This window comes from Peromyscus leucopus, chromosome 8b, assembly GCF_004664715.2.
Source record: "Peromyscus leucopus breed LL Stock chromosome 8b, UCI_PerLeu_2.1, whole genome shotgun sequence".
Taxonomy (NCBI): Eukaryota; Metazoa; Chordata; class Mammalia; order Rodentia; family Cricetidae; genus Peromyscus; species Peromyscus leucopus.
Window position 1 is genome coordinate 57328491 of NC_051086.1, and position 16180 is coordinate 57344670.

The 16180-nt window shown below is 42.4% G+C and overlaps 1 protein-coding gene across 1 annotated transcript; it reads right to left on the minus strand.

Annotated features, from left to right (window-relative positions):
* Positions 1 to 1535: 1535 nt before the first annotated feature.
* On the minus strand, positions 1536 to 2480 carry LOC114691578 (olfactory receptor 1L4-like). The gene has a single exon (XM_028867019.1). It carries the CDS (start codon positions 2478 to 2480, stop codon positions 1536 to 1538), a length of 945 nt encoding a protein of 314 aa, XP_028722852.1.
* Between the last annotated feature and the right edge of the window lie 13700 nt (positions 2481 to 16180).

Genomic DNA, 16180 nt, shown 5'->3' on the forward strand with positions numbered 1-16180 from the left:
AAAAGAAACACAAATTACCTTGAAAATAAGATGTAGCAATTAATAAATGTGGAAGTGAAGAGCATCAATAGAGTTGAAAGTCAAGACACAATAGAGTTAATATCAGTTAAACTAAATGTCCATTCTCTGGGATGATTATTACAGCAGAAAAACTTTGACAAGTAGAACAACACAAAAAAGAATAAAAGCATAAAGAAATATAATTTAAAATGAAGCTAGATGTGCAGGAAAAGAAACAGTATAAAAACTAAAAGTGGGACCGGAGGAGAACATACAGAGGGCAGCTGGCTTCCGCTGATGTGTGTGGTACACATACGTTGAACTAGCACACTGCATCCTGTTAGTGTGTATAATAAATACATAATTAACACAAAAGAAAAACTAAAAAAATAACTAAAGCAAGCAAATGTAGACAGAAATGTGTTCAAGAAATTTATATGTTAGCAACTAAAAGTTGTTCAATAAGGTGGAAAAAGCTGAATACACTAAAATTTGTCACAGAAAATGTTCTCAGTCTTCAGACTTTGGGACAGCCACTAGTTTCCACTCGGTCTGTTTCCTGTCTTGGACAATGTGAATTCCTCACAGACTCTCACTCAGTGAGATTCATATGCATGGTGCACTTAGGACAGGATTTGCCACAAACACTTCATCGCTAAATGTCCATTCTACCCTGTAATAGTGAAAGAGATGGAAAACATATTTTAAATTGTTGAAGTATTGACAAGGACTGATTAAATAATCAGTGGAAGATGTAACTGAGTGCTCACATCACAAAGTTAGGTGAGTGATTGTATCGATAGGACAAGCTCTTCTAGATGTATTATTTCTAGAAATAAAAGGAAATTGCAGAATAGTATACAGAGGAGCTGGGATGGTACAGAGGAGCTGGGATGGTGCAGAGGAGCTGGGATGGTACTGGAGGAGCTGAGATGGTACTGAAGGTTTATTTGAGTGGGTGAAGGATGATTTTGTCTCTCTAAATGTTCACAATGCAAATGGAGAAGAGAGCATTTATGAAGAAAAAAATTAACTTAAAATCACTTTTAGAGCATATAGAAGTGTCCCGGAAGAGCCTGCATGACTGTGACTGACATTACAGCACAAACAGCGAAACCTCCTTAAAGCCACCCTCACGTCCCCACCTTCTCCAGTTTCTCTCCATTCGCCCACAGTGTCGCCTGCACTCTGCGTTTACACTGCATAGATGACCTTATCCTTACTTCCTGTTCTTATTACTTTTCCAAATTTGAAACTAGACTCTATTTTGAGCATCCAGACAACATACAAAGGCATCCAATTTACATCATTCATTTAACTTTGTGTCACATACCACTGTACAAACACATGGTCATATTTGCTTGGGATCTAATGTTTATTTAACAAAGTTTAAGTCTGTGTCGGAGCAAAATTAATAGAACTTGAAGGAAGGGAGAATGAATGAGGATATATTGATTTTGAAGAGAGAGGGAATGAGACCGTATTGATTTGGGATTAGTACTATTTTTGACATGACAGTTAACCCAGACCTTCCATTACTCATCTTGAGGTGCAGCTCTCCATCTGAACCCCCTTTTTAGGGCGCCCTTGACCTCTTTGTTACGAAGACTGTAGATAAAAGGGTTCAAGGTCGGCGTGATCACTGCATAGACCACACTGGCCAGGCGGTCATAGCGAGCTGAGTAGGCAGATGATGGCCGGAAGTAGACGGAGAGGACTGAGCCAAAGAAAAGCGATACCACCACTAGGTGTGCCCCGCAGGTGGAGAAGGCTCGGCGCCGACCTCCTGTGGTCCGCACTCCGAGAACTGCCGCAAGGATGCGGGCATAGGAGAGGGACACTAAGAGCAGCGGAGTCAGCACCACTGCCAGGCCCTCTGAGAAGATGGCAGTCTCAGCAGCTGACGTGTCTGAGGTCGCTAAGCTCAGCATCACTGTCATGTCGCAAAAGAAGTGGCGCACTGGGGCGGAGCGGGGGTAGGAGAGCGCAGAGATGAGCAGTGTGTGCAGCAGGGAGTGCAGATGGGCCACAGCCCAGGACGCAGCCACCAATGCAAGGCAGCACCAGGGCGTCATGACCGAACCGTAGTGCAGTGGCCAGCACACAGCCACGGCGCGGTCGTAGGACATGGCTGCCAGGAGGTAGCTTTCGGTGATGCCTAGCGCTACAAAGAAGTACATCTGGGCAAAGCAAGCCTCGAAGGACACAGTCTGGACAGGGTGGAGTAGAGTGGCCAGCAGTCTGGGGACAGTGACTGTGGTAAAGCAGACATCCACAAGGCTCAGGTGACCCAGGAAGTAATACATGGGGGAGCACAGAGCCCCGTCAGACCTCACCAGCACCACCATGCTCAGATTGCCCAGGGCGTTGAGCAGGTAGATGCTAAGAAAAAGCAGAAACAGCAGCGGGTGGGCATCTGTGCCATCCATCAAGCCAAGGAGCTGGAACTGTGGTTGGTATGTGAGGTTGGCCACAGCCATGGAGGTCGGGTACCCGTGGGAATGCTGAAGGGAGAGATAGAACAGAAAGCCTAAGTTCTGGGAGCCCCGGGTGGATTTCCTGGACCTTAAAATTAATTTTTAAAGTAAAAACAATATTTTAAATCTATTTGCTGGTTGGCCTGTACATTTGTGTGTACCACACACATGCCTGAGGAGCCAGGAGAGGGAATCTGATCCCCTGGAACTGGAGTTATTGGTGGTTGTGAGTTGCCATATGGGTGCTGGGAACTGAACCATGGTCCTCTGGAAGAGCAGCCAGTGCTCTTAACTGCTGAGCCATCTCCAGATGATTTTTAATGCTATATATTTACACATGTTTCTGCTTGCTAAAGTAGATTGAAAACCACATTACTCACACAATCCTAATTTTATGGGAAAACTTAACTTTGGAAGTGTGCTTTCTAGGGGAGAGGATGAGGATTCCTAACCTATAGAACAAGTCAGACCTGCTTCCCAGCCCTGGATGTGACTCTCTGTGCCACCAAAGGCACTGTGACCTCTCTGAGCCTCAATTTCTTTTTCTTAATGAGAAAAATACAATTGTCCATTCCTGGGGTTGATTAGGAGGATACAGAGATGAGTTTAAAATTCTTAGTAGATGCCCAGCAGATAATAAATGCTCACAACTTTTGACTTTGGTCTAGCATCATCATTACTACCCTTATATCCTTAGTCAAGCAATTAGACAGAGGCAGAGTTAAGATCAGGCCATCTGGACACCAGTCTAAAACTCATCCTAAGCCATCTTACTGTTTTTTGCTGTTCATTTCATTATGTATGCACTAGCTCAGGAACTGGTGAGCGCTGCCCATAAAGGATCAGAAGGTAGACATTCTCCTGTTCTCAACAGTATGGTCTCTCATACAACTCCTTAGTTCTGCTGCTATGATGCAAAAGCAGTCACCCAGTGTGTAAATGGATGCCTATGACTGTGTCCCAAGAAAACTGCACGTATACAAATGGAGTCGGACTGTATTTGGCCCATGGGGTGTGGTTTGCTGACACTGAGATTGTTCTGGGTGCTGGAGATGGGGAGATGGATGAGCCTTAGCTTCTTACCCTTCAACAGTTTTCCCAGTAGCAGAGAAGTTAGCACTTATCTAATTTTGTGAACTGAGTAGGATATAATTCTTCCTGGAAAGATTGGGAAGAGTTCAAAGGAAAATGAGCTGAATTGGGTCTTTGGGAATGGGCAGGAGTTTATTCAACAAAACTGTTGTTGCATGAGAGTGAGGATAATTCCAGACAGTGGGAAGAGGGTACTAAGTTGTTGGTAGAGAAAGAAGAAGGTGAAACACCCACAGATGACACTGTACCAAAGCCTGCCCTTGCTCTGAACTTAGCTCATAAAGTCAACTGGACAGAAAACTTAAATTTTCTGTAATCTCAGAAACATACTCTCATTTGTCCCTTCTCAACATCTTCTCTAAAACCCCACACACTTTCCCCACATTTCTCTAAAGTTGCTAAAATTGTCCTGTGACTGAACTGACCTCCACACCATTTGCCAAAAGAAAGTATCAAGCCTTTTGTGTGATCTTGGAGGATACTGGGACAAGGAACTGTCAGGAAAGAACCACATTGAACTGTCCCGTCCAGGGATCTGTGCACAGTTAATCCGATAAGAGCATCCCAAATGAAGCTTTCTGCAGACCAGTGAATGAACACAGAGGACAATGGGCATTGAAGAAGGAATGATGACCAGTCAATCAACTGCCACAACAGGCTTCAGGCATTTCCTACCTTTGCATTTTTCTTCCTTTGCTGTTGTTATGTATGAGCCATCCTGGGGAACTTGCTTTCTGGGATCCTGAAAACCAGATCAGTACCTTGGCACCCCTCCACTCCCTCCTTATGTCAGCACCAGGCCTTTCTTCCCAACCTCTCCCTTAGGTGTGTATGTGGTGCTGTAGAAAAACCACAGCTTTGAAATCAGAGATGCCTGGGCTCATCCTGATTGGCTGTGTAATCATGGAGTCATTTTTATTTAGTCTCCACTCTCCTGGTCTATAAAATGAGTATATTGACTCCTCTCTTAGATTCTTGATGTCAATATTAAATGAGACAGTGCACTGTGAGGATTAAGCAGAGAGTGGATGCTAACTGATGGTAGCTCTCTTTCCTCAGTACCTGATCTGTCCTCTGGTAAGTTCCTAGTGGCTTCTTGAGATAGATCAGTCTGATACTGGAGGGATATAGTTTTTTAACTATTTTAGTTTCATTAATTGAGCTGAACCCATGTAACTACTACTGTAACTACTATAAATAGTTTCAATTTCAGCCTCTGATGGTGGGGGGTATGTATCAGCTGGCTTTCTCTACAGCTTTTTTCCCTAGCAGTTAAAACAATCTCTTCTATGTCTCATAAGTCATCTTTCTTCAACTTAAATAGCCATAGTGCCTGAGATCCAATCTTACAGGATCCGATTTCCATGTCCTTCTCATTCTGGTCATTCTTTGCTTTGGGCATTTCCCTAAGAGAAGCAGACATTGTGTTCCAGCTGGGGTTGAGCCCTGTGGAGTTTCCTGGGGCAGCATAGTGGCTCAACCATATAGTTCCTGCCTGCTTCTTAGTGCTTTATCCAGGTCAAGCACTGGATTGATCACAGGCACCACAGCTGAATTAGCCCGTGAGTGACCTTAACCTCAAGCAATGCAGAAGGTAGTAAACTCCACCTTAAAAGCTGTATCAAAGCAGGGCTGTGTTCCTCTGCCTGCCTGATTTAGGGGAGATTCCAATGAAGATGTGAGGTTGGGATTTAGTTTGGAAGCATGAGTAGACAACTAGAAACACAGACTCACAGGAATGGGAATGGTGTTGGCAGTAAGAAGGAGAATGCAGAGGCACACAAAGATGATTTGTGGGAGAACGGAAGCTCAGGTGTGCTCTTTCCCCCAACACCATGCAGAGTGGGTGGAGATGAGGCAGGGAGGAAGATAAGATGCAAGGCATGAAACAGCAGGGATGTGTGTGGTTTTCTCACCTGCAGGCTGCACCCCAGATCTCAACACTGTCTGAAGTGTCTGAAGGATGGTCTTCCTCCTGGGCACAGCTCCCCAGTCCTGGGGATAGATATATTGTCTTCCATCCTGATATGAAGTCCCAGGAACTCCAGTGAGTTTCCAGTGCACTAGAGAGAGGGAGATCCAGAGTAGTAAGGGCCCTGGGTGTTGCTCTCACCCAGCTTTCTTACCTGGCCAGCTCCTGTGTCACCCACTGGAGACATTATAGATGGCTCAGGATGCTGCATAAAGCTTTCAAACATGGCTCCTAGAATTCCCATCCAGCCTTGCTGTCAACTGCTTCCAGAAGTTTCTCATTCTCTAGAGGCCAGCCTGGTTGACCTTTTCAATGCAACCTATATTTTCTCATAAGCCTTCCCAGAATGCTCTTTCCCTACCTAAAACACCATTCCTACCCTACCTACTCCAACACCCAAACTTAGCTCCTATCCACCCTCCAGAAGTCCCACACCCTCTCTAGACCTCTGCAGCTCCCTCCTCTGCCTCTCTCTCTTCTCTTATTTATACTCAGACCTCAGTTGCTGATGATTTTTTTTCTGTTGTACTGTTTATCTTCCTCTAGATTATGAGCCTTGTAAACACAAATGTCAATTGTCTTTTCACATATGAACTTTCCAGGGCTTTGTCCTAATTCTCTTGGAAATCAGGGAAGGCTCCACAGAGGAGGTGGAATTTGAGCAGGGCCAGCTTGAAACCATTCACCAGACAGACAAAGGTGGAAGAGTTTTTAATAGGAAATTATAAGGGGAGGTTTAAGGAATTTACTTGGTCTCTAAGCTGTGTTTTTTCTTCCCTCTTAAAGTGGAATAATTAACAGCTGGGAATAGTGGCCCATGCTGAGTTAGGAGAATCACTTTAGTCCAGGAGTTTGAGACAAGCCTGTGCAACATAAAAGACTCCATCTAATATATATATATATATCCTCATAAACATTTAGCAGATAGTAGGTGCCTAGTAAATGTCACCTCTCCAGCTTCTAACTATTTTTGATTAGGTGAGATATGTTGGCTGCTCCTGAATACCTGGCCCAGGCCTGGGTTCTAGGATACTGGCCACTCCTTCAGTACCCCAGGTAATGCAGGTACTGCTTTGGAATGGTTGGGAAGGACTTGTTTAAGAGAGCAGAATGAAGCAGAGGTGCGTAAGATGTAGGACCAGTAAGCTTGTCTCCTAGGCACCTGCTGCCCTAAACCTCATGCAGGGTCAACTATACACCAGCAACTCAGGTACAGAGAGACCCAGAGCTTAATGATGCATACCCCCACAATGACACAGGTATGTCCTGACATATCCAGACACACAGACATGCATACCAGGGACACACTCACACAGAGACATAGACACAGTCCACACACTTCACAAAATGTAGTCGTATGTGTCACATGCACCTGAACACAGGAATAAATGACAGAAACATGAAGCTTTGAATGACTCTCCACATGCAGTGTGACCCAGCACATGACTAGATATACATGCCCAACCGCCAACTCTGTCCTTGCTCCCTGTGGCTGCAGGTCTGTCTGCTAGAACAGAATGGGAAACTCCCAGACTGAGTGTTTCTGTCTACTTCCTTGAACATCATTTCTTCCCCAAACAGTCCCAATTTTTCTCTCAGCAGGGTCCACCTAGCTTTCACTTCAATGGCAAATTTAACTTCTACTCAAGAGGAGCCCTTTCTATTCCAAAGACAATTGTCTCTCTTCTACTTTCCAGTCAACTTCTCACTCATTTCTTCTCAACCCTTTGTTCACAGTCTCAACTATTGCATCTACTCCATGCCAGGCAGACACTTGATCACTGGGCCATTCCCAGATGTAGAAGACATAATCAGAGAGCCAACTTTCCTGCTTTGTCACCAGGCAAGTGACAATGAATTTTAGGTGTCTTACCCAAAACCAAGCTCCAAACTTGGAGACCAATGTCCAGAGAACACTGCACCTGAAGTCACTCAGCAATCTAGGGACCAGACAAAATTCCAGTCACAGACTTTGAACCCTGCCAATCAATCATTCAACCCACTCCCATGCTGTCTGCCATGCCCTGGCAGATGCTTATGTATCCTTCTGCCCTGGGTGCTTGATTTATCCACATTTACCATTCTACCATTCTACTCTGTTCCCCTCCCTGCCCAACATTTCACCTGTGAGTGTGCCTGGGCTCAGCTCTGCAAAGCACAGGACTGAGGCTGGCCTACTTGCAGCAGAGAAGTTACAGAGATATGCTCTAGAGAGATAGATTTGTCTCCGCAACCAATGGTGAAGGGATGAAGGAGTCACCAACTAGTTATCTGGGAAACACTACAGGAGCACTGTGTCCTCTGTAATCTTTTTCAAGGGACTCTGGACTTTAGTCAGCCTAATGTTCCCTCTCCTATACTGCTGTGGAAATGGAGTGGGAGAAGAGATCAAAGTGTCTGAGAATCCAGAATTGAGATAGAGGCCCCTTGACATGATGGTGGCTGTGCTGGCCCCATGCTCAAGGCTTATGCTTATACCTGCCCCCTTCTCAAAAAGATGGCCTAAGGGGGACAGGGCTGGTAAAAGATCAGCAAACAAAGGACACTGTCCTCCTCTTCCTGGCTTTTTCAAGCATCTTTAAACCTGCAAATTTTCTGTGTGACCTTACCTGGGGAGGAGACTCTCCTAACCCTGCTGTGAGGAAACCAGGACAGTGCCCCTAAGTGACCACCTAGATGCCAGTCTCTCAGTATAGAACTGGAAGTACTTCCAAGCCCAGATGGTGGTACTTCCCTCCACCCTGATGGTCCTTCTCACCTAGAAGTGGAGGACAGAAGGAGATACTGGAGTCACTGGCAGAGTTCCCTAGGCAGCAGGATCAGGACAGTGAGTCCCTGTGAAGCTGTTCACCATGGTCTTTAGCTTTGCAGTCCCCTCACTCCATGGTAAGACTGCAGATGCTGGTATCACAACCTTGTCCTGCTGGCTCCAGGCAGAGCAAGGGCAAGACAGTTTCTGTGTTTTGTTCCAAAGCCTTCTGAGTGTCCCAAGCTCTTCACTGGCCCCACCAAAGAGCCCTTCTGGATCTGGAGGAGCCACTTGATTTCCCAGTGGCCCAGTGCCTCCTGAGGACATTGTCTACCTTATCTGTCTATCTATCTGCCTAGCTATCTCTATAGTCACATCCCACCTGTCAACTTCTCCAGCATGATTTCATTCAGTTGACATCTCTTCGGCATCTATGAGAGATGTCCTGCTCTACTGATAACCCAGGAGTACAACAGAAGTATGGGAATAAGTGAGATATTAAATTCACAACTGCTTTGACCTGGGAAAATTAGCTTTCTCCTCTGGGTCTCAGCGTCCTTGTTGGCAAATAAGAAGGGTGAAATGATGGTGTGTGATGACCTCTTCATGTCTGAGGATGTGAAACTGTGACATGTGGCCCTGACATTAACATTCAGTTTGGGGAGAGAAGACTTAGGCACAGGAGGCTACAATGCTAGACAGAAACCACCCCCGGGGGCTTAGAACAGAAGCTGCACTTGTGTCTTGAGTGCTCAGGGACCACTTCTGGGAGAAATTGGGCTTTAAACCAAGTAGAATAATGGGAAGATTTAAAATTTTTAAATATACATAAATGTAGTGTTTTAAGGGGGGCTGGGATGGTTTCCATCTGCTGTAAAAAAGAAGCCTCTTTGATTAGGGGTGGGACCCATACTTCTCTATAAGTTTAAGAATAAATATTTGGAATACAATTAGAAATTACACTGGTTTAGGGAACTAACAGTAGTGTGTTCCCTTCTAGGGTTCATGACGTTACCAGCCATGAGTAGTGGGTTAGGTGTCCAGTACCAGGCAAGAATTTCTCCTATTGAGTGGACCTTAAGTCCAGTTTGATAACTATGTTTACCTTCATTATATAAGTGCCACTAGTGAGCAACACTAGGTGAACTCAGAATGATGTGTGTGTGTGTGTGTGTGTGTGTGTGTGTGTGTGTGTGTGTGTGTAAAATAATAATAATGAAAGAATAAGAAGCCATGGATATGAGAAGGGTTGTAGGGGGGAATTAGAGAGAAGAGATGGAAGGGTATAATATAAATATAGTAGTCATCTATGAAATTATCAAAAACTAAATTTTAAAAAGTCCCAAAGCTGAGCTGGAGACTGTCAGTAGGTAAGAGCATCTGCAGCTCTTACAGATAATCCGAGTTCAGTTCCCAGCACCCACGCTGGGTGGCTCACAACCACATGTAACTTCAGCTCCAAAGGGCTCAAAGCCTCTGGCCTCTGTGTCCACCTGCACACTACATACATATCACACACACACACACACACACACACACACACACACACACACACAAGTCACACAAGTTTATTTTTTAAAGACTGAGGTTTGGGGCATGTGGGAAGTATCTAAGGACACAGTCTATGAAGAAGACATAGGAACCTATGAGGGAAGAAAGCTGCTGGTGCACATTTCTAAGATGGAAGAAGGTTTCATCTGTGACAGTCTGGCATTATTCTGCCCTTAATTTCAGTGAGATCCTGAAGAGTCTGTTATTTTTCCTGTATTGTCTTACCTGCAGATAAGGCAGAGGAGCGGTGGTGAGAGGAGGCTCCGACAAAACCATCTACGAAGACGCCATCAGGAAACATTACTTTATGTGGTAATTTAAACTTTATAAAGAAAAAACAGAGAGGGAAAGATATCTATGTGATCTGGAGACTATATAACGGAAGTGTTAAGAGCATTAAATCATTTCCAATATAGTGAAGAAAAGAATTAATATTTACAGTTCAAAAGTCAAGAAATAATAGCATAATCCCACTCTTCAGAAGCAGATATGAGCGCCAAAGGGAATAACTCAAAGAATCAAGAGTGACTATACTTAGGGATAGGTGTTGGGGAAGTAAGGGCCAGGAGGCCACTCTTTGTTGTATTTTATTCCTTAAACTAAGTATTTGTGGTATTTTGATTGAAATAAAATTTAACTCTAAAACACTAAGTGAAATGCAATTTTGAAACACAATTTATTGAATTTTAACTCAATTGAGTATCTACTAAAATAAGTTATACAAAATACCTATATTCTTTTACTTCTCACATGTAGTCAACAAATTTGAATACACAGTTAAATGACACAGAATAAATCTAAAAATAATGAGTCAAAAGTTTTTACATAAGGAAAAAGTAGGTGGCTATCTCTCCAAGTCACATCAGATGCAGACAAGAAATCCATCAGTAAACAAACATTCATTAATTCCTACTGGTAATGACTGAATGTGCCTCCTCACTGCTTGTGACAGTATTCTTAAAGCATTAATTATTCTTTTCTTAACTGTGGTACTTTGGGAAACAGAACTGTATTTTTATTTCATGTGATCAGCAAGTGAATTTCTTTGGGAGAATGTGAGGTTATATGTATGCTTACCTGGCTTCACCTACCTAACTTCTGGATGGTATAGCCAATAAGTTAGGGTCTGGGGTTGTGTTTGACCTTGCTCCTGAAAACTTAGTAAGTTATTTTTAAAAAATCATTTAATTTTTGCATTTTTCTTCAGTATCAACCATTGAAGGTAAGTTCTAGTTCATATTAGAATAGTTAAAATTCTCAAACAAATGAATAAGATTAATACCTTGAAGTTCAGATCAGTTTTAATTGACTTGTAAATTAATTCCCGAAAGCATGTGAACATAAGTTGCAATGTAATAAGCCAAAGCCTTGGGATAATTGCTTTTATTTACTTTTCTTATTTCTATGTATTTTATGTGCATGGTGTTTTGTGCATGCAGTGTCTACAGAGGCCAGAAGATGGCATCATACCCCTTGGAACTAAAGTTACAGATGGCTATGAGCCACCATCTGGGTTCTGGGAATCGAATCTAGGCCCTTTGGAAGTGCTCTTAACCCGTAAGCCATCTCTCCAGCCCCAGATAATTATTTATATATTTCCTTCTAAAGTACCAAAGTGAGAAATTATACTCCACAGACAATCATTAGTATTGATATTTTGTAAAGAGAAAATCATGTAAGTTTGCATTGATTTCTTTTTAGTAAAACATGTTGAAAACATGAGTTATATTTATAAATGACCAGAGACAGAAGGCCTGGCCAGGTTTGGTTGTACTTAGAAAGAGCATACCATTATCTAGTGGAAGAATGGGAAGGTCAGGCCTTCCTACACAACTAGACATTTACTCCAGGAACTGGGAACTCCAGTTACATTTTCATTGTCAATTTTAAGGGCTTTTCACATTCTAAGCAGTTTGTATATAAGTGATAAATGTGATTGCCTGGAGTCAGGGCAAGACTTTGTATTGACTAATTTCCTATGCTAGAAGGATTTTTACTAAAACTGGCACAAGAGTGTTGATTTTACACTGTGACCTATTTCTAAATTAAGAACATAGTTTGGTATGAAAAATACAAAATTGTCTTAAGAAGTAATAAAGATACATTATGGTTTAAAGCTATGAGAACTTTGTAATTTGAAAATGTGTTCGAAGTTCTGCATGAAAATCACATCCTCTTCTGAGGCAATCTTCATTTCTTCTAGTCCAGATGACAAATGAGTTAAAGCCGACATTTTAAAGCATGTTTTCTGTTTTCTAAAATGCAATGTTGTGTAAGAGACACCCATGACTACACAGTGGGAAATGCATATTGAGATCTCTGAAACTCACAGCATAAGGCATAATACCAGGCATAGTAAACATTAAAACATACACATAAAAACTTCTTACTAGATGGTCCATGAAGAAATAATATTATAGATTAGGATCTGCATAAGAGGAAAAACATGTGGTTTCTTTTCTTTCTGAGATTAGGCCACCTGCTGTAGCACGAATCTTAAAAGGACTTATTAATAAAAACAAACCTGGAGCCAGGTATTGGAGTGAATTCTGGAAGATCAGAAAAACAGAACAAGCCATAGCTAACCTCACCATGCCAACTTCTCAGTCGATCCTGTTTCCTCAAACTGGAAGCCTCTGAGTCCTCATCTAGAATGAATCTCAGCTGAACTGCTGCTAAAAGCCTAAAAACTTAACCAGGCTGTAGTTCCTGATCCTCATGCCTTATATACCTTTCTGCTTCCTGCCATCACTTCCTGGGTTTAAAGGCGTGTGTCACCATGCCTGGCTGTTTCCAGTATGGCTTTGAACTCACAGAGATCTGGATGGATCTCTGCCTCCAGAATGCTAGGATTAAAGGCATGTGTGCCACCATTTTCTAGCCTCTATGTTTATCTAGTGGCTGTTCTGTTCTCTGACCCCAGGTAAGTTTATTAGGGTGCACAATATTTTGGAGAACACAATATCACCACAACCTGCTTAATATTATACTTTCTAAGTTCATCTATTTTCCTGCAAATTTCATAGTTTCATTTATCTTTATAGCTGAAGAACATTTCATTTTATACATGTACTTCATTTTCTTTATCCATTCATCTATTGATGGACATCTAGGCTGGTTCTATTTGCTTGCTATTGTAAATAGTGCAGTGGTAAACGTAAATGTGCAAATATCTCTATTGTAGAGTATGGAGTTCTCTGGGTATACACCCAGAAGTGGAATAGCTGGATCAGATGGTAGTTCTACTGTAGACTTTTTGGAGAAACATCCAAACTGATTTCTCTAGTGACTATATTTGCACTCTCATCAGCAATGTATAAGAGTTCTTTGCCCCATACTCTTTCCAACTTTTATTGTCAGATATCTTTTTTTTAATTAAAAAATATCTTCCTTTTACATACCAACCTCTGTTCCACCTCCCTCCTCTTCTCCTGCTCCCTCACCATTCCAGCCCCATCCCTCTTCATAGAGGGGAAGGCCTCCCTTGTGTAGTCCACACAGGCTGGTTCACTAAGTTGGGGCAAGACCTAGCCCCTCTTCCTTGCATCAGTATTAAGTAAGGCATCACACCATAAGAAATGGATTCTAAAAAGTCAGTTCGTGTGCCCTGGATAAGTCCTGGGCCCATTGCCAGGGGACCCACAAACACATCAAGCCATGCAACTTTCACCCACATTCAGAGGGCCTAGTTTGGTCTCCTACAGGCTCCCCAGATGTCAGTCCAGAGTCCATGAGCTCCTACTAGCTTGGGTCAGCTACTTCTGTGGTTTTTCTCATCATGATTCTGACCCCTTCTTGCTCTTATAATCCTTCCTCCCTCCCTTCAGCTGAACTCCAGGATCTTAGCCAAGTGCTTGGCTATGGGTCTCTGCATCTGCTTCCATCACTCACTGGATGTAGGTTCTATGATGTATTATTGTCAGATGTCTTAATGATAGTCACTCTGACAAGGGTGATTTTAATCTGAATTTCTCTGATAACTAGGGATGTTGAAAAATAAAAAAAATTATTAGCCATTTATTTTTCTTCTTTTCAAAAGTGTCTGTTTCATTAGCCTACTTGTTGACTGTCAGTTTTATTTCATTGGTATTTAATTTCTTCAATTCTTTGTAAATACTCGCTCTTTGTCTGAAGTGTAGCAGGTGACAATTTTCTCCCATCCTGTGGGTTGTCTTTCTTCTGCTGTTAGTTTCTCTTGCTGTGCAGAAACTTTTTAATTTCATGTAGTCCTGTTGATACTTGGGTCTGGTTCTTGGTTATTGAATTCGATTCAAAAAGCTCCACCCCAGTGTCTTGAGGAGTACTCCCTGTGTTTTTCCCTAGAACTTTCAGTTTATCCAGTTTTAAATGTAGATATTTGATCCATTTTGAATTGATTTTTGTACAACGTGAAAGGCAAGAGTTAATTGCATCCTCCTGCAAGTGGATATCCAGTTTTGCCAGCACTTGTTTATGAATAAGATATCTTTTTTTTTCTACAGGACGTTGCCTCACTGAGCATTGTGCCTCACTTATCAAAAATTAGGTGGGCAAAGCTTTGTTCATTTATTTCTGGCCCTCTATTCTATTCTGTTCTGTTGGTTTAACCTGTCTGTTTCTATGTCAGCATCATAACATCGATTCATCAAAAACTGTGAGAATATTCTTAATTGGTGTAAATTATTAATTTTGTTGTTAGTCAAAACACTTTCAAATATAATCTTGGGGGAAGAGGAAAGGGAGTCTTCTTGAAGAGCCATGAAGAATAAACAGGAAGAAGTAATTCTTATTTTAAGAACTCACCACTGAAAATTAAAATGGAAAGGACTAGAGTATGCACAAAGAGAAGACCATAGCACCGAAAAGAAGACTGGAGAGCCAGCCTGAGCAGAGGGCGTCCAGTACCAGCACTGCACTGAATAACGTGTAGCCTTCTTGCAGTCCTCTGTGTTTCCATTCAGGAGTCAAAGTGCTAGGGAGTAAATAGGGAAAAGAAAGATCTGATGGGATGTTTTGAATATATGCCACAAGAGCTTGGAAACAACCAAAGGAGAGATAGGAAAACTTACCATAGTTTTTGTAAAATGCTCCCTTTGACACTAGTTATGAATGTATGGAATGAATCCAGAGACATGCTGTACTTACAGAATGAAGCCTTTCTTCCTGAAGTTACTTTTTGTCTGTTATTCTGTCACAGCAGTGGTAAGAAGAGTAGCCTATTACAATTGGAGAGACTCTGACCCTCATAATGGTCTTCCTCATGACTTTACAATTTATCTTCTTTTTTTTTTTTTTGCACAAGTGGGTGTGGCAGTATTTGTAAGAAATTTCTAAGAAATAAAGCATTGCCTGGAGATCAGAGGACGGAGCCAGCCACAGAGTTAAACACAGAGGTCAGGCAGTGGTGGCACACACCTTTAATCCTAGCACTCAGGAGGCAGAGGCAGGTGGATCTCTGTGAGTTCCAGGCCACATTAGGCTACATGAGATAGATCCAGTCTAGGAGAGAAACAGAGCCAGGCAGTGGTGCACACACCTTTAAGCCAAGTATTTGGGAAGCACACACCGTTAATCCCAGCACTAGAAAGGCTGAGATAGGAAGTGAAATGGCTGGGTGGAGAAAGGCATATAAGGTGTGAGGAGACAAGAATGAGAGGCCTTTTGGCTGAGGACTCAAAGGCATTCAGTCTGAGGAGTCGGAGTCGTGGAGACAGGATCAGCTGAGGAGATGGCTAGGTGAGGAGTGGCTGTCGATTGTTTCCTCTGACTTTTCAGCATTTGCCGAAATAGCTGGCTCCAGATTTTTATTATAAGACAATTTATGATTCATGCAACAAGTGGGTCAGCTCATTTCTGTACTTGCAATCAGAGAAACTGTGGTCTCCTCTATATCTTTCAGCCTTCTTTGAACTTAGGTTGAGACTGTGATCACAAATATTAAGTATCTTTTCTGGTGCGATTCAGTCCAGGGCCTAATTAGATCCTCAACCTATCTCTTCCTCCTTGTGGTGACTGCAGAGGTGTTGGACTCCATTTCAAGATGGCAGAGCCTTTGTCAACATTAGTACTTGAATATGTGTTGCTCATGATTCATGCCATGCAGAAGTATGGTATAACCAAAGCAAACTCTCCTGTGAAAATCTGCTGACTATAGCAGAATGTTAACTGAAACACTAACTCATAGAAGTCAAGTGTCAGATTATATTCTTCTACTTTACTTGAGTTGTACATTTATCTCTATGTAAGCTTTGCACAGGGAAGTATCCCAATATTGCTACTCTTTTGGGTACCTCTGCATACTTCCAGAATGATTCCAGAATGATAGTTTTATCGATCACTTCTAATATTTCTGAAGAACTT

Bases quoted from the DNA above. Each gene is read 5' to 3' on its own strand.
- LOC114691578 (XM_028867019.1), bottom strand. From the start codon at position 2,480: ATGGCTGTGGCCAACCTCACATACCAACCACAGTTCCAGCTCCTTGGC.